Source organism: Zymoseptoria tritici, chromosome 3 (genome assembly GCF_000219625.1).
Source record: "Zymoseptoria tritici IPO323 chromosome 3, whole genome shotgun sequence".
NCBI lineage: Eukaryota > Fungi > Ascomycota > Dothideomycetes > Mycosphaerellales > Mycosphaerellaceae > Zymoseptoria > Zymoseptoria tritici.
The window spans coordinates 2,823,689-2,850,318 of NC_018216.1; the positions used below are offsets into that span (position 1 = coordinate 2,823,689).

Genomic DNA, 26,630 nt, shown 5'->3' on the forward strand with positions numbered 1-26,630 from the left:
CCTTTAATAGTGTACTATATATTATTATTTCTTCCTCTCTAGGTACACCTTCCTTCTTATATATATTTATTACTACTTATATATTTGTGCGCAGGGACGGAGGCGGGCTTTCTTAAACTGCCTGTACTTAAGAACAAAACATTTACTTACCTGTTTTCCGACCTTTAATCAGCCCCTCTCCGAAGACGACGGGACTTTAATGGAGAGAGCTTCGAAGGTACCTTGCTGTTGCACTTAACCTCTCCCTGTGCAGATACGTCGAACACCGTTGCCTTACTGTAAAAAGCGCCGCTACGTGTGCCTACCTTTCAGAGCATATGCCATGTTGATGTACTCACTAGACTCGACAGACTGTCCACTCCCCCGTTTACGCTAACGTACCTTTCGGAAACAGGTAGCGATTGTGATGAGCCAGCGGGAGTGTTCTGCAGCAAGGCAACACTCTACTGCGTCTTATTCTTCCACAGCTATCCTCACGCGGGCCAGTATTCAAGACCGAGGTCGCACGACAGAGAGTAACAATGATATACAGAGTAGAGCCCGGTCTCCATTTACGCGGCGGGAACACACATCACAAGGTATGGGACAAAGCTTTGAGCACTTACCTTAGGAAGTCGATTTCCGCCATTCATTGTACTTAGGACACAAAGCCACCCAAACGACTTATTCGAAAGCGCGATCGATCTCTCTCACCCGCTCCTCCAGACGCGCAATCTCGGCTTTCATCTCGCGTAGCTGCTCCACGATCGTGCTCTGAAGTCCTTCGAGGACTGTCACAGACTGCCTGAAGCGGCCGATGCTCGCCTGGTGCTGCTCGCGCTCCCTAGCGATTTGCAGCCGTGCGACTTCCTCGGAGTGAGCCTTGGTCTTTACGGCCATTCGCCCGGTGTGAGCCTCGCTCTCGACCGCCAGCTTCTCCTCGTGAGCCTTTGTTGCAGCCGCCAGCTTCTCCTCGTGAGCCTTTGTTGCAGCCGCCATCTCTCGCATCAAACTCTGCTTCATCTGCTCGGCGTCCGTGTCGGTGCCATCGTCCATCGTAATGTCAGCATCGTCTCCTTCAGCGGCGGTCTCCGGCGTTGCACCGGTCTTCTGCCATCGCACCTCACGCTTCGCCGGCACGGTTGGTGCGCCCTTGCGGAGAGTGTGGCCAGTCGTAGGTCTACCCTGCGCATCGTACGGGAGCGAAGTACTCTCGACGCGCTTGTAGATTACCCAATACACCACGCCATTCCCATTAATAGCTTCCTGTGGGTGCTGTGCTCTCGCGTGAGCACTCCCACCACTGTCATCCAACACAAGCCACGTGCCGTCGACGAGAACGTACAGCACGTAGTGACCGCTGTTCTCGGCGTAGCGAAAGTACACGTTAACAGCGACAAGTTGGTAGATCGGCTTGATGTTGAGATTTGCAGGGCGGTTTCCCGGATCAGAAGGAAGCGATGCGCGATCTGCGTAGGGCGAGATGTCCAGGAATTCTGGTACGTCGACATCACAGAGTACAAGGCCTCTGTATCTCGGAAGTTTGACATACAGATACTGACTGCAGAGTGTGATGCGTCTGAACCTGTCTTGTGTACCCTAATATTACTGTTAGCAAAGACGTAACGCTATGGACTCTGAAGATTATACCGCATGGGAGGAGCACCCTGAGGCACATCGCACAACCGAGTCTTCGACAACTTCGTGTGTCCAGTTTTCAAACATTCCCGTAAGGGAGTTGTTGCCAGATTCCGGATCCTGGAAAGCAAGACTGAGCACTTCAAGACTGAAATCATACCGCCTGTAGACGATGCCACAACCTGGCTCCTGACACTGAGTCTCTTGAACCGACTGGAAGCAAAATAAGTTGAACAGATCAGAATCGTTCCCATGCGAGAGCTCGGCGAGGAGCTGTTGGTTAGCGTCCTGAGCGAGGCCGGGCAGTCCGGTGTGTGCTTCTCGAATTTCTTCCTCGGAGATCTCGGTAATATCGACAATGTTCTCGATCGAAAGGGAGGTGTTCTGGCATCCAGGACACTTCGAGCTGTCTTTGAGATGGCTCTTAATGCATCCACGACAGTACTGAGAATTGCAGCAGGTCGTGCTGACCCGATCAGAGATATAGGTATGGTGCAGCTCACAAAACAGACCACGGCGTCTGATTTGCTGCTCTATCCCTTGATGGTGACTGTTGTGCGATGCCATGGTAGATCTGTCAGAGATCATGACCAAAGTGTGGAGACACGCCGACAGAACATCGCTCGAGTCGTTTTGCTCTCCCTTCCTCCACTCATTCTCATCGATGCTACGAAGAGCCGAGTACAAGCCATTAATATCGGATGAGCGGATGGGAGTGTCGATTTGCAGCAGTCGAGTAACGTGTGCAAGGAGGAAGTTGGGTTTCCTGGAAGTTGTTAGCGTGCTGCGCTAAACCGCAAATGGACGTCTAGTACGGTCCCTTACCGCTGCGGGAAGCTCCCGCGTTGTTATTCAGCATAATCGACAGCTGCGGCTGACATCTCAAATCTCTTCCACTTGAATCAATTGCTTTTGTATACACGCTTACAACCACCAAACATGATGCCTACACTCGCTGCCAGTGCCGATTGGAAGGCCAAGACTACCGCTGAAAAGGAGATAACAATCACCAATGCCATAAGGGACTGGGCCACCGGCAGATGGACGAAATACATCGACTGTGCAAACCTCCACGATATCCCATATGGCACCTTCACAAACCGGCTCAAGGGCGCCACACGAGAGCGCCGCGTTGCACACCAGCATGAGAATCGCCTTACTGGTGCCAGTCGAGCTGCTCTGACCATCCATATAGACCGCATGATTGAGATGGGCTTCCCACCGGTATACGAGACAGATTACGCAGGTGCGTGAGGAAGTTGGAAGCCTTGGCCATGTACTCCCGAGTCTTGTCCGGAAGTTCGGATATGGTTGTCGTCTAACGCAGCTGTTAATCACAAGTCGCCCTTCGAAGGAAATGACAAGCTCCATACCTTGCAAGAACCCCTTAACCACGCCGCGGAGTCTCTCCCTGAGACACCGTGTTGGGCCAATCGGTCGTTGGACTTGTCCATGATGAAAGCGCGGACGTCTTCGAGTGAGAAAAGCGGAAGGATGCTTGAGGCCACTGGGATTGATGCGTTAGTAGATACCAGAGAGGAGCAGGACTACAGTCCTCTTACTGAAGCATGTGTTGCCCATGTTGATCAGGTTGAGAGCCGTGGCAAGTTCGCCGTGAGTCACTGGCCCTGGCTGCATGCAATCTTTGCATCGCCAGGTTGACATGTCTGTTCTGGTTAGCCCTGTGTCAAGAATCAATCGCATTGCTGTACGACAAACCTTGTTTGTTCGAGGATTGAATGCATGCGTAGTGCAACAGTCGATCGGTGTGTCCCGCGGTCATGCACATGGCATCAGTGTCTTGCACTTGCTCGCCACAGTTGAAGCACAGAGCTGAATGTCCAATCTCGGGTTGATTCCGTCGGCTTCCGTATGATCGCTGGATGGCTGTAGCAGGAGGCTGACCCAAGCCTCGATCAGAGGTCCGATGTTCACTTTGATCCTCGTCTTGATCCTCGTTTTGATCCTCGTCTTGATCCTCGTCTTGATCCTCGTCTTGATCCTCGTCTTGGTCTGCCGCCATGGCTGCCAATTCATCGTCCTTCAGCAGCTGCATCGCCACGTCTTCCTCGTCTTCCTCGTCTCCCTCGTCTTCCTCGTCTTCCTCGTCCAACGTCGTGAGTCGCAGAACAGTCTTGCCATCGTAAAACTCACGCCACCAATCTCCTGTATCTTTGTATGTTGGAGGTCCTTCGATTGGTTCGTACCGGTCTTGGACAGGACCATAGAACTGACAGGACCAATGAATATCCAGCAGAGCTTGCTCGAGGACGGGAAACAGAGTCTCAGGACTTCCAAGATAATTGAAACGATAGAAGTTGGCTTGCACGGATTCGATGATTGTGGTGAGCAAGCTAATGTCGAAGTCAGCCAATGAGGTAGGCTCTGTCTTGGTCCAGCCATGGTGCATAAGCTCCCCAGGCTGGATAGCGCGAAATGTTCCGTCTTCCATTACTTGAACGACCCCGCGAGCCCGCGAGGCAGTGGATGGATAGCCTACACGAATAGTGTGCTTGTGGCCGAAGAGATGGCATCTTCCTCCATCCAGGAACCACTGCCGAAGGTCGTGAAGGAGGAGAGTGTCGAGAGATTCGTGCTCGTGATCGTTGCGCCAGTCGCACTCTTCATCCATGGTCCGGAATTCTGCGGAGTAATAACGCTGCATCCAGTCAACGTCGACATCTTTTGGGCAGTGCTCGAGTCTCCACATCCACGGGATATCTTTGTTCGCGCCCACCCAGCAAATCTTAACCCTCTCAGGATTCCATTCCGGTCCGCCGTTCTCCATCTCCAACATCAGAGTTACCAGTTCGGACCATCTCCAGTCGTGCCACGTACTGTCGAGACGGAATCTCGCAGAGCCAGATCTGCTGGATTTCGTGCGGAAGACGTGGCGACCGATTCTGCGGACAAGATCGAAGTCCCAAACGCCACTCTTCTCCATTGCTCTGATTCGCTCATGGATCTCAGGACTTAAACTCTCCTTTACACGGTGGGCCGAAAAGAACGGCGTCAGGGTATTGATGATTCGCAGATGATCCTGTGCGTTCTCAAGGTTCTGCCACTGCGCTCGTAGCTCATCAGGGTAATCCCAGCAAAGAGATCCAAACTGTTGCTGTTCCTCCATTCGAAGTTTGAGCGTAGCTTGGCTCAGCGGCAGTTTCGACACAGCTCCAGTCATCTTGAGTCGATTGATGCAGTCGTTGGCAATGAGGGAATTGTGAGGACCGTGCAATTCGTTATTGTACCGCTGGTGCGGCTTCTCGATCGTAGGCCGGAGTGGTCGAGACGTCCGAGCGAGAGGAAACAGGTCAATTGGCGTAGGCGAGTATCCATTCTTGCCGAACGACGGCTGATCCAGTATCCGATGTTCTGCGAGAAGCGCCGCACTTAGTTCCGCAGCAGTCCAAGATGGCTGGTACCATTTGCTGTCGGCATCGAACACGGCCTTGGAGCGGACCTCACACCATGTCTCCAGATCCACGATTGGGTTGGCATTGCGCAATGTCAGATTGCTGTTCCAGCATTGCTTGCAACAGAGGATAGGCCCGGCCTTTGAGTCGGTCCACTGCATAGAGGAGCGGGCAAATGGTAGACAACACCACATGCAATGGAACCACTGTGGCGCGCTTGTAGTCTCGGTTGGCGGGTCGAGTTGGAGGTCCCGGACGATACTCTCGCGCGTCAGCATGCCAAGCTCGATTTCCTGCAAAGTCTTTAGGTAGAGAAATATGATCCAGCTTGGGGACCTTCCTTGCCTAAGCGCATCGAGTGCAACATTCGCAGCATGGGAGAGACATGCCATGTCCGCGATAGTAGTCTTCCAGCCTTGTTCGTTTTCATCGATGCCCATCATTCGACAGACTTTCGAAGCGAATGCCACCTGGGTGGTGTCGGGCAGCGATGGACGTCTTAATAACATTTCTCCGTCAATCGGACCGCCGGAGCGGGACCTTCCAGCGACCGCCTGTTGTTTGTACTTGGCGAGCTCAGCGTCGATCATGAAGAGAACCTGCGTAGGTGACGCGATATACCCGCACACCGCAACAAAAGCCGAGTGTAGAGCGGCAAGCCCTGCCCTGGCGTTTGGATGATCGTTTGCGAACTTCTCCGTGTCATCCCTCATAGGGAGGAAGCAGTCGCTGAGATCGGGCTGTGTTGCATCCGTAGCAAGTGGCGCATATTGACGAGGGTTGATGTTCACACGCGGAGTGACATTCAACTGTTTCGAATGTCCAGCTTCATGGTCTGCCCAATGGACGAAATTGCGCAAGTCGACACGGATGCGTGTGTCATTGACTTGGGGTTCCAGCGTGGGTGGAGAATGACCATAGGCGTATATGCTCCAGAATCCCTCGGCGAAATCAGGTGTTTGCCAGGCAGCCATCTGGTCAAGGTGGACATGTCCAGCATGCCGCTTCGCCCACTCCACGATTCCGGCTGCTTCAACAAACCGTCTCTCTTTCCCAATCACACGCTCTCTGTAGATTCGTGGTTGCCGGGTGCCTTGTTTTGCTCCTGCTTCGGCTACGAGCGGAATCTCGCCATTCCAGTCGCTGGTATCAATTTCAAAGGGAGATCTATTCAAAATCTGGACGAGCAGGTCCCCCAAGCTGACAATCAAGTCCATCCTGCTCTCGGGACAGACAGATTCGGTGATCCATCTGTGCCTAGGTAGATTCAGCAGCTGCTGTGATTCTGCAAGACACGATTTGGCTTGTTGCGGTCCGCTTTCGACGCAGGAGCGACATGGTCTCGTCGTGTCGCAAGGACGTTCAGCAGACATGTGGGTTATACAGCCGAAACAGCGTCGACCAGGGTATGTGACCATTGGCAGTGTAAGTAAGTCGATGAGTGCAGCGGCCGGGTCGACCGAGTTCTTGACCGGGATCTTCCAAGCGCGCGTCTCGGTTCCGTCCCAGTTCTTCCACGGGACCAAGGAAATCTGGTCATGTAATAACACGAAGCTGCGCGAGGCTGGATCGTGCTCTTCGAGCTGCAAAACATGATTTCCGGGCGCTGGAGGAGGAATGTATGGCAGCTTTGCATCGGCTTTTGATTTGATGGCTCCTCTCTCGACGAGAGCGAAGTAGGCGTTGATGAGGGGTGTTTCGGGTGATGGTGTAAATTCCAGGTCGCTATGATCTGGATCTCGCTCATTTGCTGCGTAAGTAGTCGTAGCACCGATCGCGACAGGAGCCATGTTGATCATTCCAGTCAGCTTTCTTCCAGGTTGTGCAGCGCCGATGGTTGCATCAGTCTTTTGAAGTTTTTCCAATTGTTTTCTGACAGAGAATTGGCTTCGTCCGAGAATGTCGCCAATCTCGATATTGGTCTTGCCCGTATTCCGAAGCTGTACAGCTTGCTTGCGCTCTGCATCCGTCCATCTGGACGGTGCTGTCGTGACGGGTGCAGGAGCAATAGTCGCATCAGTCTTTCGAAGTTTTTCCAATTGTTTTTTGACACCCATTTGGCTTCGTCCGAGAGTGACGCCAATCTCCTCATTGGTCTTGCCCGCATTTCGAAGGCCTATAGCCTGCCGGAGCTCTGCAGGGGTCCATTTGCCCACGCGATCCTCCACTCCCGCGACCCTCCCGACTTTGGCGCCAACCGCTACACCGCTCCGCCCGAGAATGACACCAATTTCGACATTAGTCTTGCCTTGGGCCCGGAGCTCCCGAGTGCGTTCGATTTCCTCGTTGGTCCACGGCGACTTCTCCTCCTTCCGCAATTTCCCCCTGATCTCGCCTTCTGGTCGCCCGAGGATGGCACTGAGTTCAGGATATGTCTTGCCTTGATTCAAAAGTTCCTGAGCGCGCTTGACATCCTTGGCGGTCCAAGCAGACGCTGCGTCACTAGCGATCTTCGAGACGGTGATGGCAGCAGTGTTGGACTTTCCCGCCAGTTTCGGTCTTTTGGCGGCTGGCTCTGCGCCATCCTTCTGTTTGTCATCTCTCTTCCTCGTCTTGGGGGCCATCTTTGGATGCAATGGAGTGGTGGGTGGTAGAGACTTTATTGGAGACGTTGATTGAGAGCGTGTCGGAGTGGTAATGCGGGTGATGCTGGGCGTGGTGGCAATGAAGAGCGCGGTAGGCTGGATGTTGGTCAAATGGTGGTCGGCCAGAAGATCAAGGTACTCGTCTGGCTCGGTCACCTTGATCGATGCCTGTGACGGTCTCCTCAGAGGGGTTCTTTGCGCAAATGCGAAGAATTTTCGAGTCGGCTCGACAATGTTTCAACTCAACTCGCTCGACCATGGGAGTTGAAAGAAGATCGTGCTTAGGCGCATCGACAAACAAATTGACAGGAAGAAAGACGCAGCACGCGGAAACATCCGTGCCGTGGGTGGAGATTGCTGCAGGTTCCCGAGCCTATTCCCCTTTGAGAAGATCTACAAATAATCAAGATGTATGCCCAACGGAAAGGAAAAATGAAGATGTTGCCGGTTGCTCTTAGTTCCTCGCCGGCAACCAAAGATACGGGCTGGTCTGGTTGGCTTACATGGTACACGTTCATTCACCCAGTTTACATAGTCCTCTTCCGGGCTGATTCCAATCTCTTCTTTTGTTGTCCATAGTGAGAAAGAGTAGGTCAGCAGAATAGATGAAGGCAACTGTCAGGCGAATACGTACCAATAGATTAGAAAGATAGATCTCGGTAAGTTGGTAGGGCTTTCGGCGGTAAGTTGGCATCGACCGCCGCCATCATGTTGCACTGCCCTGGGGTCGCACCAGTCAGATAATTAGGCATATGGATATTACGACATGTCCATTGAGCTAACCCAAGCTCTAGGAAGAGCAGCTTCGTGGCGGCGGATGTTACTGTCAATCATCAGGACAGGATGCGTGTGGAACCTTGCTGAAATTTTCCGTCTCGCGATTCGCGTGGAGCGATTGCAGGACTGACAACAGAGCAATCGTCATCATCTCATCGAGCCACTGTGATTGTGCTAGAACTCGTCACTTGCTTCTTGATTGTTCAATTGTGTTCGCGTGACTTAGAATAAGGTATTGTGCTGTTCTGCGGCAAAACAACAAAGAAGGCGGGCAGTGAAGTGAAGTGATTGACGCGTCACGCGATCCGCGGGACCTGCCGTGTCGCGGCGTGTTCGAAACCCTGACCTAAAGGCGGCATACCCACCTTGTCGCCTCGCCCCACTACTGCCACTGTGTGCAGCAATTCAGTACCAACACCACCGCGCGACAACGAGCGCAGATCATCTCAATCTCCATTCTCCTGGTCAAAGCACACTCCCAATATTGAGATACAGTTCCTGCAGTCCAGTCTGAGCGCCACTCCGCCGGAGTGTTTCCGCGTTCGCAAGCGGCCGATCCCATCATGGACAACGATCCGGTAGTGCCGCCGGATGATCTCATCACACGGTCTTTCACCAACGAATACAACGCTATTCAGCGGCTCTTCGCTGCGGATCAGCTCGAAGAGTGCACTGCGCGAGCTCGAAAGATGATCACAGAACCAGCTATCCCGCGCTACCACCTAATCAGGACGCTTCTTATCCTTGTCGGTGCTGTCCAGGACTTCGACGAAGCATGGGAATTTCAGAAAGAAGCCGCAGTACTTTGGCACCTCCTACATCATTCATTTTCCAAGCAACAGGTGCAGTACTCAGACAACAAGAGAATCTTGGAGGTCCTGTGGGATGGCATCGAGGAGATGAGAGAATTGCTCGCGGAGGCGGAGATGGAAGCGGAGAAGCAGTACTATTACCAGGACGTACAAAGCGAGGTTGCCGAGAGGGTTGCAGTGATGGATGCAAACCAGAAGGAAGCTGATAAGTGGCAAGCTGCCGAAGAAGAAGCAGATGCACTTGCGTTGGGCATGTCGGTCGAGGAGGCGCGCCAGAAGACGGCTTCCAAAGCAGCTCTACGTCCGTCTGGGGGTGCCGACGTCTCAGAGTGGCATATGCCAGGAGGGCACGACGCACTACCACAACGCGCGAAGAAAGTGAAGACCGCCACACTCTCGCGTAAGTCGCATACGCTCCCGCGCAAATCCGCCACACTCTCGGATAAGCCGAAGCCCGAAGCAGAGACCTACCACCGTCCGCCGAGCGTTGCACCACATTTCGCAGTGGAGATCTTCGGCGAAGCGGCAGCAGATGTTGTGAAGACGGAATCATTGGAGCAATAAAGGGGAGGGGAATCGGAACCGATCTCTGCTTTTGGACAACTTGGTCATGGCAGAGCAGAGAGAGGCTGTCTGCGAAGAGCTTGTCGAGCTTTTGAAGATTGGCCGTAGCTGTATTTGCTTGTTGCAAGGAAGGAGGAAGGATCTGGCATAGAATTGGATTCAGCAAGTGAGAGGCCGACGTTTTGACGCTTTTCTATCATAGCTTCACAGCGCAGTAACCCATTATGGAAAGAACGCAATACGACTTCACGATGAATGCAACAGTCGGCGACTGCTGGTACGACAAGAACAGAATTGTCAATATGGAACCACCGGTGTATGTATTGCTAAGGTACAGAAGCGAAGGCCCTCGGCGTTTCTGAATCTTGAGACAACATCTCCGCGGTGCGCCTCGATGACTTCAAGCCGGAAATAGGTGGCGATGACCAGTCACTGAAGACAAGGTGCCGGTCATGTCGGAAACGAATGCCACCCACAGGATCGACAATCTAGAAGTTGGGGTTGCATCCGCAGGCCTCTTTCCGCTCGTTAGCATCGGTCTCCAACATCACAATCGAGAAGAGCTTGCTTACCCAAGGAGGAAGCCGGTCCGCACTTGGCGTAATCGGGCGAGTGCACCTCATCGCAAGAGCTGCAAGCGGGCGGGGTCGAAGGACATTTGTAGCCCTTGGTGCTGAGGTTCGGGTTGCAGCCACACTCGACTGCAGTCTTCACGTCAGCATGTTGATCAACTGATCGCGAGGAGAGGACGGAAGCCTCGGAAGTTCACTTACACCTGGAGTCGGCCGGTCCGCAGAAACCAGGCAAACCATTTTGACCATCGCAGTCTGGCTTGCTGTTAGCTGGGTCCTCAGTACTCATACCAAGCAGAGTTTTGACGTACCGCTGCAATCGACCACCACCGAAGGGCAGGGAAAGCCATATCCGCTGACGTTATCACAGCCGCATCCAGCTGGAGACTTGGGTCAGAATTGTCGAACTCAAGAATGGAGGTTTGGAGGTTGCTCACAGTACTTGGAGAGCGGACCGCAGTGGCCGGGTGCGACAGCGTTACCATGGCAATCTACGTCGTCGTCAGTTTGGTATCCAGTGCACCCATCGGAGTGGAACCCACCATTGCAGCTGATCGACGGGTTTGGGCAGTCTTGACCTCTGTCACCCTTGGGATGAGCCTGAATACGTTAGCAAGATGCTGGTTGATCCTGCGACAACCTGGAATGGAGTCGTACCGAATCAGCCGCAGCCATGACGGCGAAGACGGTAGCAATGAAGACTTTGATCTGCATGATGAAAGCTGAGGTGGAGCGTTGTGCTTTGGTAGGTGAATGAGAAGCCTTTGATTGTGGTCTGGAGGTGTCGATGAAGAAGAAGATGAGGAGCTGTCGATGAGAGGGCCTCGAGTGCTCTTTATGCGCTGCTGAACGCAGGTATCGAATGCACCAACTACGGACTGCTATGGTCCGATGTCTCTATGGACCACGCACGAGCTATGTCGATATTGTTGGGGACGGCGGATGTGGTATGCGCTCGACGCAGCCCTGGCGAAGTCATGGCCATTTACGTCGAATGAACGAAGGCACAGCCCCTGAAGATCTATCTTTGGCATCTTCTTCACGCCATGATCGATCAGATCTCCAGGCTATGTACTGATCCGGCTCCATCTCTCCACGGAGGAGCCGCCTCGGAAATGGCGGACATGGTATGGCTTGCCATTGCGCATCGATACGATCTCGGGGAGACACTATCTTTGGCATCTTGCTCATCTTCCAGCGCTGAAAACGACAGTGTGAGGTCACGCCGCTCATGGTTTGACAAGCTTCAATTGATCAGATCCCAGCTCGACGGGAACTGCCTTTCGATAGAGCCCTTCTGGACCAAGATTCCGATCCATCAATCTCCGTACCGGGTTCATGGAATCATGGCAACAACGTGCGACCCATGCTTCAGGATTTCAAGAGCCGAGTTGAAGAGAATCGCACGTGCCGAAAGCTAAATCCCAAAGGAAGCGAATCGAATTCTTGCCCTTGGACTAGGATACCCTTACTCAGCATGCACTGCCTCGAACGGATCGTGTGCTTTGATACGCTATTTGGACATTGGCTTTCAGTCAAGTGTCAGACTTACGAGAACTTTGACGGCATCAAGTGGTCTCGATCGGTCCATATGAGCAGTCAAGCGAGCCGACCGGAGCAGCGGGGCTATGGACAGCCATGAATCTCATCTGGGGACAGCCAAACGGTACTGATTCTACGCGCACTGTCTTTTATCGACAAGCGAGCCGACCGAGCGAGGTGACGAGCGACGGAGGGAAGTGAGTACTAAGGAGCCCGAGCTTGCGAGGACAGCGACGGGCGTACGATACCCGAGCGCGTGAGGCATAATCCCCTGCCCGCAGCGGCGAGCGCTTAAGCAGAACTATTCTGGCCGCCGGAGGCTCCATTGCGAAAGAAATGAGGGCCGGTGCAAGTGATCTTGTTCAGCTGACAGGGTATTTCCTCTCACGGAGACAGAATTGCTTTCAATGACGTCTCGGGAGCCGACTCAAACGCAGTTCTCGAGAGACCGCGTATGCCGCTCTCTGTCGCTGCAGAAAGAGCGCCAATCGCAAACCTTCGACGATCGCTCAAGCATGCCCAGCAGAGCTGCAACGATCGACAAGTCTGCCGCACTACACGATGGTAAACGACAAGTCCGCGACGACGGTCCGCCTCTTATACCAATCTAGGAGACAATTTGCGTACGGGAATAGCGCTCACAGTGGAAAACTTTATCAAAGCCCTCTTCGTGCAGGTATCGGCATTCGGCAATTGCTCGAGCGCACATTGATCCGAGAGCGCTCCATGGGGGCAGCTCTTGTTCCTGGACGCACGTTTGAGGCCCATCGACGACTTTCTTTCACAGGACGCAGCATGCAATCCTACCCCTTACGATGCTGCAGGGCCGATCGACAACCACTCTTCAGGTCTCTAACAATGGTCAATGTCGGACTGCCCAGCGGATGGACAAGCAATGAAGCGGCTAACAAGTCGGGAACCGACAGCGTCCTTGACACTGATCGATAACACAACGCAGCTGGCGCGAAAGGATCACGTCTCTGTGGTGCTCCAAGTCGGCAAACTGCACCGAGTTCCAACCCATGACCGGGTGCACTTCGGATAGCACGAGGGTTCGCTCAGCAAGGGCGCAGACTGTGTGACTATACGCTGCCGTTCGACGGACGTCGTTGTTGAGGTATAAGGTAGGCTTGCGTGTCGCTGAGTGCTGTGAAGATATGTGTTCAGCGCCGATTGTCTTCTGCTCCTAGTCTCGTTAGCGCGGATTCGACGCCTACTCAAAGGTGGTACCTTACTCAGGCGAGGCGCTCGAAGAGGTTAGTGCTCGCCAAGAGGGTCTGTGCGCCTGAGACTATTCTGCTCCCATGATGTAGCTGCTCTTCTTGTCTTGTTGTTCGAATCGAGATCCAGACCATAGAAGCTACACTGAGAACAGGCACACTCTCCATCCTTTGACATTGTCAAAATATGTCGCTTCCCGGATTCACTCAACAGGAGATTCAACATCTTTTACAGCGGCTAGATCCACAGCAGCAAACGGCTTTTCAGCAAATGACCCAGGAACAGAAATTGGCGCTTTTACGACAACTACGAGGTCGGCAGTTCTATCGTGCTTTCAGACCAGAGCTGGACTCGGTAGCCCACGATCCTCTTGATCCCGCCAAAAGGTACCACGATGGCGTGTTCGTGGAAACAGACCGCACGAATGGTACAGGAACCATGTTTCATGTTACTGGCGACATCATTGCACAAAGCGGCATGCGATACGAGGAGAAAGAAAACTGGGTTCCTGGACAGTCGGCGCGTTTGCATCGAATAACGCCCATTGGATTCGTTAATGAGGACGACGTCGACTCCGACAAGATCAGCTCCGTCCTGCGTTCTTTGCCGACACCGACGAAACAGCAGGGAGTCAACTTCTGGAAGCGAAGCTCTGAGCCCGGGGCGATCGAAATAATCTGGACAAAGGAGGATGGAGAGCCATATGGAGCAGGCGAGGGGCGGAGACCAGTAATCAAATGCAACGAATGGACGGATCTTGCTATTCAAACGCTGCGCAGCCGAGGCTTGCTGCGCGCTTCGGTATAAGTTGTGATCCTCGTCAACGCCAGCATCTCACTCGTAGGAAGATGCGACGCCCGCACCCACGAGGAAGAAGCCGAGCAAGAAGACGCCATTCAAGAAGCGGCCAGTGCATCTCTGATGCGGACTAGCGGACTACGCCCCGCCACCTGCCAAGAAGAGTCGATCAAAAGCCAATCGCAAGAGTAAGAGCAAGAACAGCGACGACGAGGCGGCATATTTCCCATCGGAAGATAGAGAAGATGACGAACACCTAGGGGAGGTTGACAATGAGACGCGACAAGAAGACCGTGAGACGTTTGCTCGTGTGATCGAGGAGCTCGAGGAACTCGACGATGAGGTAAGTGTCGGCCACCACCGTGTCATTGTCCACTCCACCCTACACAACAGCCGCTGACTTTCTACGCTCTACTTGCCAGGTTGACGAGGCGGACGATGACAAGCCTTATGCTCCACATGAATCATCGTCTTCCTTGCCCTATATCGCGTTCCAGGTAGCCATCGCCCCCATCATCGAGTCCGCACCAGAATCCCTCCCTCCCGCCATAGTCGCACTCGGCGCTCGCCTGGAGAAGCTGACGCGCGCTCATGCTTAACAGCCGCGTTTCTTCCGCAATGGTCGCTGATATACAGACCCAGACGTGGCGGATGATTCGAGCTAAGCAATGTTACCGAGTCAATAGCATTCTTCTTTACTTCATCTTACCCTGAGTGCCTCAAATACGCATGTCTTTGTCAAGCATGCGCAACATGGCTGCTTTGGCAGGCCACACTTGCAGACATTGTTCAGCCCGCCAGCACCAGTCCTCTTCCCAATAGACATAGTCAAAGTTGGAGGAAATGGAAAAGAACTCCCAAAAGTCTGGATACCAGCCCGCCATTTCCCAATCCACAAGCGTCACATCAAAGGATCGCTCTGCTCCCTCGTTTGAGACTTCTGCAACCAGGATGTTCGTCTTGTGTAGGTCGGAATGTGTCAACGTCGAACGAAAGCTCCCTAGGACGTTCCCAAGGTGAGCTTCAAAGTGACGGACCTTGAAGTCCGGGCGGTGGTTGCGTTCCATCAGAGCTCGGAAATTGTTTGTCAAGCCTGCGACGAAGGCAGCTTCGCCGTGAAATGGTCCCAGGAATTTGCGGTCGCCCTTTCTCTGGCTGTATAGCAGGTGGTGGTGTACAGGGCCTCCGTCTACACCTCCAAAGAAGTCAGACCATGGGCATTCGGCCTGCCGCATCGACTCGAAGATTCTGCAGAGCTTAGTGACCACCGAGTCCTTCTCGGGCTCGGTCAAGAGAGGCCACACTTTGTCAAGTTGCTTCCCAGGCACGCGCTCCATTACCAGGAACAGTTGCTCAGCGTCGTGATACATCGCATAGAGGCGAGGTGCCGGCACGTCAGGAACATGTCTCTCCAGATATATCAAAGTCTGGCCTTCTTGGACATGGACGCCGCCTCCGAATTTGACAATGATACTGTCGTTGACTGCTACAACTTTGGAAGCCAAGCGCTCGCATAAGACGTTGGTGCAGGCCCGGATCTCGTCTGCTGTCGGCAAAGTCGGGGCGGTGTCATTCGTGAACGGAAGGCTGACTGGTTCCCACATTGTAGTGCGATGAATTGTGGGACAAGAATCGAAAAGTCATCGGTAACGGTGTTGAAGTTGGAAGAGAAGGGTGTCAGCAACGTGGGCAAGAAATGTTCAGCCCTTTCCAACTTAGTCATATAAAATCCCTGCAACATCCCTGCAAGGTGTTCGTTCCTCTCTTCTCTTCAAGATCCAGTCAGGCTCCAACAGTCCACCACAGAATCGTAGCGATCCCCTCCTGCGGACAATGTTTCGACAAGCGTACATCTGACCAAAGTCGGGTCCCAGTGCTTGCTCCATCCGCAAATTTCGGTCGACGTCGACCTAATCTATAACAAGGTTTCCTTCCACCTTCATCCTTCCTCCATCCACAGCATCTCGACATGCCCAGTCACCATCAGGACTGATGTCAAGAATCGAATCACTTGAGGGTGAGCCTTCAAGATGGTGGCACTTCCAACAGATCCCGCGCTTCCTGAACCCTGGAGCAGCCCTGCTCCCGAGGTCGTTCGCCACGCGCCTCGTGGAGTCTATGAAAGCCTCCACATGAGATGTCGACAAAAGGCTCGCCTGGGCCCGACATGAGCACCGCGGAGCCAAAATGTGTCCGCTGTACGCCGCGACTTTCGAAAACACGGTCCTGCTGTGGCTCCAGTTTGAGAATGAGTTCTACGATCGAGCCTTGCCGCTTGACTTGTACGATGCCGGGACCGACCGAAAGCTCGCGGATGCTGCAGGCGAGCTTGACCAAAACGTCACGGCCGCTTTGAGTGATGTCTTTACACGCGACGACTTCTTCCAATTGGTTGACCATGTCTATCAGTTCAACACGACCACGAATGGCGCTGCTCTTGGCGAAGAGGACCGGATCGCCCTGGCGGGTGTGTGGCGCGATTTCTCCAAGAATGGTCCGAACATCCCAGTCGGTCCCGAACGCAACGCATTCAACAACATGACGGAACGCATCGAAGCCATCGAGGACGAGTACTACGCCAATTTCGATGATGCCGAGGTATACGCATACTTTACGGCCGACGAACTTCAAGGTCTGCCTGCAAAAGACATCCAGTCATTGCCGAAAGCCACAGGCGAGCATGCTGGAAAGCTAAATGTCAGCTTGTTCGACTACAGTGACGATATCTCCATGTACTGTGTCAACGAGACCACGAGATACACGGCGCTCCTCATGACCTACAACGCGAACCCGAAGGACGTTTCGCTCCAGCACGAGATCATACAATTGCGGTTGAAAATCGCTCAACAATTCAACTATACCTCTTTCGCAGATTTCACCATATCAAAGAACGTTGCTGGTTCAGCGAAAGCAGTGAACGACTTGATCACAGATCTCCAAGTCCATGTCAGCCCGCTTGGAGAGCGTGAGCAGGAAGCTCGCAACGAATTGAAAGCGCAAGACAAGAACATCGTGGGCGCTATCGGTAAAAGCGACATAGCCTACACATGGGATACGTGAGTGCTGCAATTTCTTTGCAAAGTGGAGCTGAGTCTGCTATCTGTCCGACAGCACAATTGAGACTTCGATCGTAGCCGAATTACGGGGGAGCGACGGCTGACACCCTCTCAGAGACTATTACATAAAGATCCAAGACAAGGCCGCCGGTTTCGACTACGACCAATACGGCGACTACTTTCCCGTCAACATCACGGTCCCTAAAATTCTGGAATTTTACGGCGAGATTTATGGACTCCGATTCGATCGCATTCAGGGCCAGGACGCCGACGAATTGTCACCGACCGGTAACGGCAGCGATCTGGTGTGGTACCCAGACGTACAGCTCTACGCGGTGTGGAACAACGAGGCGTTCATAGATGCGTATCCCGCTTCGAGTACGGATGGCGGATGGGTTGGCTACTTGTGAGTGCCCTTGGCACTTTTGAACCAAGACATCGCTAACCTCCTCCGTCTCTTCGTTGCAGGTACCTTGACCTGTTCCACCGCGACGTCGGTAACTCTGGCGTAGGGCATGAGCAAAGTGTACGCAACGGATTCATAGACGCCGACGGCTGTAGACATTACCCAGCGGTCGCCGCTTTTGGCTCCTCCACAAAATCCGACAACGAGGATGAGATGCCGAGCCTCATAGCCGATCCGACTGCCATTCTCCACGAACTTGGGCACTGTATGCACCACTTGAGCTCCCGGACCAGCTACTCTCGTAACTTTGGACCAGACGGCGTTCCGGTGGATTTCGCTGAGTTCCCAAGCCAGCTGATGGAGCGCTGGGGTTCTCAGCCAGAAGCCTTGAAGGTATGATATGAGGACAATTCTATGCGCAATGTGATGTTCTGACTCGACTGTGCAGCGCATCTCCTTTCACTGGTCGCATTTTTCACCGCAAGGGGCTGCCGAGTGGAGGAAGACGCAGAATGATACTACCGGTACCATTGCACTCCCCCCAGCGACCATTCCCGACGACCTTGTTGCGAAGTTTGTGAATTCCACCGCAAGCAAGGCGGGTAGCAAGGCCCTGTTCCAATTTTACTTGACTCGCTACGACCAGGCCCTGTATAACATTACCAGCCTTGACGTGGCCGCAGCACTCGACCTGGACGCACTGGCCAATCAATTGCTCCGTTCAGTGACCCTCACACCTGACTACCCAGATCTTGGTTTGGGATTCGACTGGGGCCACTTCGAAACCCTCCAAACGTACACGGTCAACGATGCTTACTCTGCCAACTATTACGCATATCTCTGGTGTAAGGTGTACGCCGACGACGTGTTCTTCACATTCTTCTCCGGAGAGAACCTCTTCAACGGCGAGATCGGGATGAAGTACCGCACCACCGTCTTGCAGCCCGGCGGTGCGAGGCCTCCGCTGCAGTCGCTGGAGGACTTCTTGGGCCGCGCCCCGAACACCGATGGGTATTTCAGAGGATTGAGAATCGACCCTTCGGCGCCATCTGGTTCTTGAACGATCGGTACTTCGCTGCGAGTGTGTGCGCTGGTGGACGTTGCTTGACGTGTATGGGGTTTCCGCTACATCTATATTCTTGTCGCGCTCTTATTCGTCCTATTATTCATGCCAAATCCGAAGTCTTTTCTGGCTCTCGGCATCACGAACTCCCAGTTCGAAGCCCAATGGCAATCTAGAGTTCCGGTCATTGGTGTCATGGAACAGAGCCGTCATACAGCCTAATGCCATGCCTCGTGTCCCTGGTTCCCGAACTCAGTCATCGACGAGAGAAAGCGCTGGCCACGGCCATGAGAATCACACACGGGCAAGCCTACGGATACAACGGTACGTACGAATGTGGCACATCGTTGAGGAAGGGCTACCAGTGCACTCGGGCGTGAACTACGAGATTGTAACAGGGTTTTTGCGTACGAACATCTCTCCGCGGTCAGAGTGTGTTGAGACAGTCGCCAAGCTCTAAATTGGCTCAGACCGGAGTGCAGGAACGGTGCCTCTAAGTATGCTGGTATTGGCTTCGCTCTTCCAAACTGGGGAAAATGAGCTTTTAAGAGGAAAGATAGTCAAGCCACGGAGCTGTTAATGACATTGCCAGGTTGAAGCTGCGAGCATACGAAGCCGTGGTATGGTGGTCCGAGAAACTTCGCTGGAACGGTATGGTGAGATCGACAAATGCTGACTTCCGAGGGATGAAAAGAAGGATGCACCGAAGAACAAAGAGGGACGACTGCTTTCTAGTCACGATCCTGGTTCAGTTTTTCGAGGATAGTGATGCCTGCGTCCATTGCGACCGAAAAGCCTCCAGCTGCCTCCCGTTGGGGCCTGACAACGTCCCTTCGACCATGATCGCAACCTTTCGACTTGCACGACAAGCATTCATCGCCTTGTTCACGTCTCTTGTCGGAGTCCGCACCGCTTTCTGCTTACATCTTTTCTTTCGCGTGTGCATATGGTCGCTCCTTTTCAATTCTCACAGATTCGGTGGGTTGCTGGTCGTGGCCTTGCACGGAGTACCCCCTGGAGGAGTGAAGATGTTTCATGGCCTGCGCGCCTATGGCCATGAATCAGTCAAGAAGAAGTGTGGATGAACAGTTTTCAATGACATGCCCCTTCGCATCCTCCCGGAGCACAGTGTTGATTCGTGTACTGAACTCATAGTCAGTCAAGTCTCTCATCTGGTTTTGTGTGTCTGAAGAGCCGTACGCAGTCGCCCTGCCCTGGTTTGGAGTCTGACGTTGGCTGCAGATGCGTTAGACGGTTGGAACGCACATCGATCTTCGCATGAAGCGTACAATTGGCGCTGCAAGAACAGCAACAAAGAGCACAGTGAATGTACAGAGCGATGTGGGCTTCATGTTGGCGCGCGTGGAATTTTTCAAATAGACCTGGAAGAAATGGTCGGTTCTCGAGCGCGGTGATTCGTTGAGTGGTGGATTTGGATGAGTGTTGGTCGTTCGGGTGACAACCTCCTCAGCGTGGGCTGACGGAAGTACAGCGCGGGTGCGCAGGAGGTTGACCCTCGTGATGGGCTGACCTGATGCCCTGATCATGGAATGAGTCGAGACTGTCTCCCGGAAGCATATCTTGAGGCATGTCTAGCGTCAAAGTCAGTCACTCATGCTGGGACCGATAGAAGGCCTCAGACATGCTACAGTCTCACATGCTCTGGATGAAATGTACCGCGTAGGGGAGTCCTTCACACTGGCACAGACTGCCCAGATGTCGCAGGAAACGTGATTGTCGCGGAGGAGGTAGAGAACAGTGCTTTCAGGCCATTTCGTCACTGTCCACATCTGTACAACGATGCGGACGAGACGTTGGAACAGCACCATGAACTGTCCGCAAACTTCATCGACAACATTAACGCTGACATGATCGAAATTGCGTAAGAATTTTGGTGCCATGTCCCGGTGTGTTTTGCTACCACACTATTGAAGTACAGTATGTGAAATGGAAAATGGCCATAAGTGTTGGAGAGGTAAGAATGCCTCCATGAGTAATGCGAAGTGAAAATGTTCCGACAGAGGAGTCCAGATCCGATTGAGCCGCGATGATTGATGGTTGATGACAGAGATCAAGGAGGTGTACCGTTGTGTTTCTGGGGGCAGAGTGGCTTCGCGTTCTGCAGCTCCGGGGGAGGCGAGCCGCCGAAAGGGCAGCAGGTGTGTCCTTCGGCGTCGGTGTACCAGGTGTTACCGTCACCGCCGGCGGCGGCGCAGGCTGCACCTCCGTTGGTGATCTGTTTGCAAATGTCAGAGATGTCTGAGATTGAAGCAGAAGCGAAGCAACAGCGATACCTTGCATGTACATTGGCCGTCCTTGTAGATGACTTGTTGACCGGTGCCACAGTCCCAATTGGTCTCGCACGAGTTCTGGTCCAACTCTTGAGGCTGTTGAGAACGGTCAGCTGGGAAGCAGGGGGAGAAAGGACGAGGTGGCTTCCTACCATGCGGCGGTGGACAGAGCGGAACTTCATGTGGGCGAATTCGTCCGAGACGACGTGCCTGACAACGAGGCTGTCCGCGGTGGCTGCGGCGAGGGTGGCCAGAGTGGCGATGGCGAAAATGACGGACTTCATTATGAAGGTTGGCTGGATGACTGAAGTGAAAGTGGTTTTGAACCTGGTGTGAAATGAATGCGAAAGGAACAAATGAGTGTGATTTGAACGAGAAAATGCAGAATGGTGAGGCAAAAGAAACGTTCTTACGCTGGCGTCTTCCCTTTCTTTAATACCGCCTCCTCCAGACTTGTCACATCTGCCTCCGCCGAATACCGACAATCGGCATCTGATCCCCTGCCTTAGCGGCATATGCACCCCTACTAAGGCCTTTTGAGCTCGTTTAAGCTAGATTGCGACGTTCTTACGCTGGCGTCTTCCCTTTCTTTAATACCGCCTCCTCTAGACTCCTCCAGCCTTGCCATTGCCATTCCTCTACCGAAATTATAGTGTCTCATGTAGCGTGTTTCGTGCGTGCGAGCGTTAGCGCTGGCTTCAGGAGACCATATCCATGGGACCGCGATGCCGTCGACTGGTCTGTGCAAGCAGCGGCAGTTTTTCGAACTTGCATTGGCTCAGAGTTGTCAATATGCTGCTCAATGGTCTCGAACCAGTCCAGGGATTACATGGACAACATCCGGAGCGCATAGGCATGGTGACCGCCTCATTTTTCGAAAGTTGCACAACCAGATGAGCCAATCGACTCCAGAGCTCACCGTATGAGACCACACACAGGGGATCGTCTCATGTTCGAGTGAATCACCTCAGTTCTCGCGCCAGCTAGACCGCCCACGAGCTTCCGCGTCCCTAGTGCTGACAGAGCTTTTTCCCCGACGAGCCAGTACGAGCCCGAAGTTACGGCGACGTCCTTAGGACTTCTGGCCCCTGTCCTGCAATTGCTTGTTCCTGAATTCAGATGTTTCGTCCCTAGTCTGCAATCAACGTCCCTTGTTCGCACTGCCTCATTCCCTCCTATGCAGTTTGAATTGCCGGCAAGTGCGACTTGCTAGCTTCTCCCTGCAGGAACTGCCGACAACGACGGGATATCTCCGAGGGCTTCTTTCTTCATATGTGCACTTGTACGCCCTCTAATCTGCGTGCGGATGTTGAATGATGAACCCTCGACTTCTTTGACAACATCGACAGCGGTGTCGTGCGATGCGGAGATGCAGCGGAGAGACGAGCACGGACAAGAGCTCAGACCGCCGGATCTGGCATGTTTCTTCTCCGCTAGTATGGACATCATACGACAGCACAATGGCACCAGCATGGCACGAGAGCACGGTGCGGGTCTTCCTCGGATGGCACGGAAGGGGCAGTGCAGACCACGCGCGCTTGACGAAGATCTCGATGAACAATGGCACTCCATGTCGACGGGACTCTCCGGCATATTTTCCATGAGGTGCCGCCGCCATAGGATGACATTGGCCATACTCGTCCTGCGAGACTCGTTATTCCTTGGTCCTGGCCAGGTCGATACTGTACGTTAGAGACATCTTGATTCTGTTGAAAAGTACCGCATGTTAGCATTACCCGACCTCGGTACTCATGTGTCCCTCAGAGCTGTTGTCAATGCCATCGTTCTGGCGGCCTCATCTTCGAAGGGTGAACAGCAGCTTCCACGTGCTGACAAGGTACAGTACCTTGTATGGGGCCACCGGCAAAGCTTCGGCAATCACAGTGGACAGGGGTAAACCTCCGCGAAACCTTGAACACTATTGCTGTTGGCCTGGCACCTCCTTGTCGTCCTCACGACTGGCCCGAACATCGCAAATCTGCCAGAGGACGCCTACGATGAGGTGTTTCGTGCGATACCTGCCACATGCGACCACCACCATCCCAAGCTGCACCTTGTCTCCAACAGTCGGGAAGGGGCGTGATGGCAAGCAGCACAACCTGCTGGTACACGAACGTTGCAAGACATCTTCAGCAGGATTGAGCGATGGTCGCGGCAACGAGATCTATACATCGAGACCACAAGTCCTTGGCAGATGGCCTTTATTCAGGACCAAGAGATACAGAAGGACGTGGAAGAGAGGCAATACTTCAGGGCGGCACAATACGGTAGACTCCGCATGGCAGTGGAAGGTGATCGCTGGTCGATTGAGCCTCAAAGTTGGGCGGATGATGGCCTGACAACAAATGATCCCAGGCGATCTGTGGCAAGAGACTTGATTGAACCACACAGTTTGTCTCATGTAGGCTTCTACTAGCCGAGGAGAGCTGAGGTATGTGATTTCGTTTGTCTCAGAAGATGATGATTGAGCAACCGGGTCTGCGGAAGCTGTGGTCGCCAACGCGCCGTTCCCAGGTAGTATTGCAGGCGGGAGAACACAAGTGAAAGCCAGATCCTTCGAGGTAGTATCTTTTCTCTTCATTCACTGCAAAACATGTGTCATGTGAATGATGCGCCGCACAGCTCTTTCCTCTCATGTCGAGATCTCGAAAACGGGCATCTGCCACCACCCGCGCCCACCCGCGTCACTTCCGAATCCGTTTGCGACAACAACATCTCCACTTCCACAACACAAAACAAACAACTTCCACACCGCGTTTCAGCCTGAACACCATCGATGAACCACCACCGTCTGCGCCGCGGATTCAACGCTTTGGCAACCTCCTTCTCCAGTAAGACACGGCACGACCACAAAAAAGGGGCACGCCAGCGTCCCTACAAATTCGGCCCCATCTCGACGTCCTGGACCGATCTTTGCGACACCGACACCGACGAAGAACCCACCACGAGCAGATCCATCATGGGCGGCAAATCCAACAAGTTCGATTACACGAACCGCGCGAACTCTGGCGCCGCTCTTGGTCACATCATCGCGCGGGATTTGGAAAAGGAAGCGACAAAGGCAGCCCGCGGTGCGGAGAGGAGAGACTCAAGAGCGCGCAAGCGGAGCGGCAGCGGAATCGGCGGTCAAGATGAAGTGTGCCATGGCGGTCACGTTCTTGACTTAAAGGTCCCGGGGAAAGATCTAGGAGATGAAGGCGTGATCGCGATGGCGGAAGGCCTGGTGTCTGTGCTGAGTGAGGAGTCAGTCGCAGCGAAGATTGCGCTCGAAGATCTTGTGCTCTCCGATAATGCCATTACTACCGCATCGCTCGCGCGATTGGCACCGGTCATTGTTCTGGCGAGGTACAGTCTCAAAACCTTGAATCTTGCAAACAACAACATCAAAGTCGAGACCGATGAAGAAGCGGCCGAATGGGAGCAATTCTTGCGCGCGTTTCGAGGCTGCTACAAGCTGCGCCGGCTGGACCTGAGTGGCAACCCCGAGCTTGGTGCAAAAGCGATGGAAATCTTTGCCCGTGTGCACATGGCCGAACGACACATCACTCCTATGCCCGCTGGCGGCGAGACATCGGTGGTATCCTTGGCAGAAGAGATGAGTGAAAAGGCAGAAGTGGACACGACGACCGAAATGACAGCTGATGGTGAGTCTACCAACAACCTTATGGCCCAAGGGACTGTACTTAAGCGGCGATGCGGCCTGCGGTCGATTCCCTACATCACGCTCAACAACGTCGGCTTGACAGACCGTGGGGCAATGTTTCTGTCATACGTTCTGGAGGAACACTACTATCCGAGTCAACTCATCGATGACCTCAATGCAGCGCTGCCAGGATCGAACATTGCAGCCTATCAACAGGACACGAACTTCAGCGGCATCGACTGGGACGAGCGCGAGCCGGGCTTGGGCCGGGATGGTCTTCACCTTCTGAAGAAGACAGAGCTTTTCAGGCGACAGACTATGCTCGAAGACGACCATGGCACGCTCGCCTCTTTGGAGCTGACTACCCACACGTCTCACGGGAGCGAGAATCACCCGCCAAATGGATCTATCCGAGGGTCCGTCGACCGGCGACATTCGAGAGCACTTCCCGGTGACCGCCGCACAAGTATTCGCTCCATCAGGACTGCTGATGGCGGAGAACATGAGCTCTCAGACCTTGAGAGCGCTCGCAGGCGACTTCAGCGCTTCATTATCGCCGCCGATGGAGCGAACATTGTTGATCTCTGGCGCACGGGTCTACGACTGGTGACGTCGTCCAGGGTGCTCAGTGGGATCGGTCCACTATCCCGCAATTTACAGAGACTCTACTACTCTGGTCCACCACGATTCGACTTCGCTCAATCTGGTACTGGAAAGAGTGTTGCAGCTCGTCCAGTCACGCCCAATCCTCCTGCGATCCAGGTCACTCCATCTTTTGACAGCGGCCTGAGCTCGCCCTTCACACAGACGAGAAAACCTAGCCGCACTTCGACAACAAGCTCTGCACCTGGATTGGCTCCCGACGTATCAGAGCAACCCTTGACAGATGTTACCAACACTCCGGAAACTCCCAAACGCAACTTCAAGCCACATCGTAAAGGCGCCTTTAGCGACGGTAGCGACCTACACGCCGTGACTCAGAAGCTTGACATTCTACTCGTACACTCTCACGATCCCCAACGCTTCGTACGATGGCAAGAGGAGCGAGTCGCCGCGGACCCGGATGCCAAGCGGGCGTTCCGGGACACGAGAGTGCCCAGCCACTTGCCGGGTAGCTTGAGGGATCGCATTGCCGAGATCAGCGTCTCGGAGAACGAAGTGGCCTTGCTGTCCGAGCAACAGCGTCAGGATGCCATCCAGTGGGGACGGACCAGGAGGAACTTCGAGACGGAAAAGGAGTGGAGGAAGATGGCGGATAGTGCGCAGGTCTGGACGTTGCTGGAGAGTATTGGATGCTTGGACTATCACAGAGGCGAGTAGAGTCATGAGACAGTGGGAGAGTACGGCGCAGGATCTTGAGCATCTCGTAAAAGTGGTATACGCTAAATAGTCTCGAAGCCAATGAATCTGATCCTGACCTGTAATTTTTCAGTTGCAAATCTCCCTCTCACCCTCTTCCATCCCTTCCATGATCCTCGTCTGCTCCAGTACCTCCACCTCGTCGAAAAATTCCTGGTTCCTCCTATCCATCTCTTTGCAAGCCCACGTGATGTCCACAATCAACGCTTGCCTCTTCGCAGCACAGCTGCTTCCATCGAATTTACCCCATAACCATTGCTGCTTCTCAAGAAACACGCTCGTCGCCCTCGCGGCGAGGACTTTCTTCGCCGACCATTCCGGAGTCTGTCGGAGCACGTTCGATGCGTGATTCTGCTGGAGGGTCTTCATGTCGCCGGTGTTGTCCGAGGCCGACACAGGGCCGGTGCCGAGGTGTCGGAACGCGATCTCCTCGGATTTGCTGCTTCGGAGGGAGTGGTTGTTGTGCTTCAGCTCCCACACGATGGGCATCGGCCGAATGGGTGGGATGTAAGGTGGTCGTTCGATGATCTGAATGCGTTCCATCCAGGGTTTGTCCGGGGAGAGCATGTCGCATGGGAGGGTGAGTTTGGTTGTTGCGGGGGCTTTGCCGGGTGGGGAGAAGGTGCCGTTCTTTTGTTTGCGCCAGAGGCGAAGGGGTTTGGGTTTGGGGGTCATTGTTGAAGAGTCTGCTGAGGTTGACTTTTGGCTGCAATTGTGAATGTGCAGTTGGGAATGAGGACGACTTGAGATGTGGGTTTGAAGGAGGAGAAAGAAGGGACAGTGAGAGCGAGAAGGGTGTTAAGAAATATTGGCTTTGCCATTTTCTCGAGACCGTGGTTGTTATATGGTTGTGGTATGGTCGTTGTGTGGTCGTGGTCTAGTTGTTGGTTTGGAACTGTAGGTAAGCTAAA

At 53.7% G+C, this 26,630-nt stretch overlaps 9 protein-coding genes across 9 annotated transcripts; 4 read left to right on the forward strand and 5 right to left on the reverse strand.

Annotated features, from left to right (window-relative positions):
* Positions 1-1,138: 1,138 nt before the first annotated feature.
* MYCGRDRAFT_103894 (uncharacterized protein) lies at positions 1,139-1,822 on the reverse strand (the record flags this gene model as incomplete). Its single annotated transcript, XM_003854206.1, has 2 exons — positions 1,139-1,578; positions 1,630-1,822. The coding sequence occupies 2 exons, from the start codon at positions 1,773-1,775 to the stop codon at positions 1,209-1,211; spliced, it is 516 nt and encodes a 171-aa protein (XP_003854254.1).
* A 7,517-nt stretch (positions 1,823-9,339) lies between these two features.
* MYCGRDRAFT_103897 (uncharacterized protein) lies at positions 9,340-9,996 on the forward strand (the record flags this gene model as incomplete). Its single annotated transcript, XM_003853976.1, has 1 exon — positions 9,340-9,996. One exon carries the CDS (start codon positions 9,385-9,387, stop codon positions 9,766-9,768), a length of 384 nt encoding a protein of 127 aa, XP_003854024.1.
* A 260-nt stretch (positions 9,997-10,256) lies between these two features.
* Positions 10,257-11,054, reverse strand: MYCGRDRAFT_92019 (uncharacterized protein; the record flags this gene model as incomplete). The annotated part of the gene is made up of 7 exons (XM_003854205.1): positions 10,257-10,285; positions 10,341-10,469; positions 10,542-10,595; positions 10,652-10,720; positions 10,778-10,831; positions 10,883-10,940; positions 10,998-11,054. 7 exons carry the CDS (start codon positions 11,052-11,054, stop codon positions 10,257-10,259), a joined length of 450 nt encoding a protein of 149 aa, XP_003854253.1.
* A 2,424-nt stretch (positions 11,055-13,478) lies between these two features.
* Positions 13,479-13,895, forward strand: MYCGRDRAFT_18838 (uncharacterized protein; the record flags this gene model as incomplete). The annotated part of the gene is made up of 1 exon (XM_003853977.1): positions 13,479-13,895. A coding segment is annotated over one exon (417 nt), but the record flags the coding sequence as incomplete, so codon positions are not given.
* A 725-nt stretch (positions 13,896-14,620) lies between these two features.
* MYCGRDRAFT_70331 (uncharacterized protein) lies at positions 14,621-15,540 on the reverse strand (the record flags this gene model as incomplete). The annotated part of the gene is made up of 1 exon (XM_003854204.1): positions 14,621-15,540. One exon carries the CDS (start codon positions 15,503-15,505, stop codon positions 14,621-14,623), a length of 885 nt encoding a protein of 294 aa, XP_003854252.1.
* Positions 15,541-16,088: 548 nt separating this feature from the next.
* On the forward strand, positions 16,089-18,423 carry MYCGRDRAFT_38282 (uncharacterized protein; the record flags this gene model as incomplete). Its single annotated transcript, XM_003853978.1, has 4 exons — positions 16,089-16,957; positions 17,073-17,363; positions 17,426-17,756; positions 17,812-18,423. 4 exons carry the CDS (start codon positions 16,089-16,091, stop codon positions 18,421-18,423), a joined length of 2,103 nt encoding a protein of 700 aa, XP_003854026.1.
* A 1,443-nt stretch (positions 18,424-19,866) lies between these two features.
* MYCGRDRAFT_103900 (uncharacterized protein) lies at positions 19,867-21,092 on the reverse strand (the record flags this gene model as incomplete). Its single annotated transcript, XM_003854203.1, has 4 exons — positions 19,867-20,018; positions 20,084-20,662; positions 20,721-20,813; positions 20,870-21,092. 3 exons carry the CDS (start codon positions 20,999-21,001, stop codon positions 20,498-20,500), a joined length of 390 nt encoding a protein of 129 aa, XP_003854251.1.
* Positions 21,093-23,925: 2,833 nt separating this feature from the next.
* MYCGRDRAFT_92024 (uncharacterized protein) lies at positions 23,926-25,680 on the forward strand (the record flags this gene model as incomplete). The annotated part of the gene is made up of 1 exon (XM_003853979.1): positions 23,926-25,680. One exon carries the CDS (start codon positions 23,926-23,928, stop codon positions 25,678-25,680), a length of 1,755 nt encoding a protein of 584 aa, XP_003854027.1.
* Positions 25,681-25,788: 108 nt separating this feature from the next.
* On the reverse strand, positions 25,789-26,394 carry MYCGRDRAFT_92025 (uncharacterized protein; the record flags this gene model as incomplete). Its single annotated transcript, XM_003854202.1, has 1 exon — positions 25,789-26,394. The coding sequence occupies one exon, from the start codon at positions 26,392-26,394 to the stop codon at positions 25,789-25,791; it is 606 nt and encodes a 201-aa protein (XP_003854250.1).
* Positions 26,395-26,630: the final 236 nt, after the last annotated feature.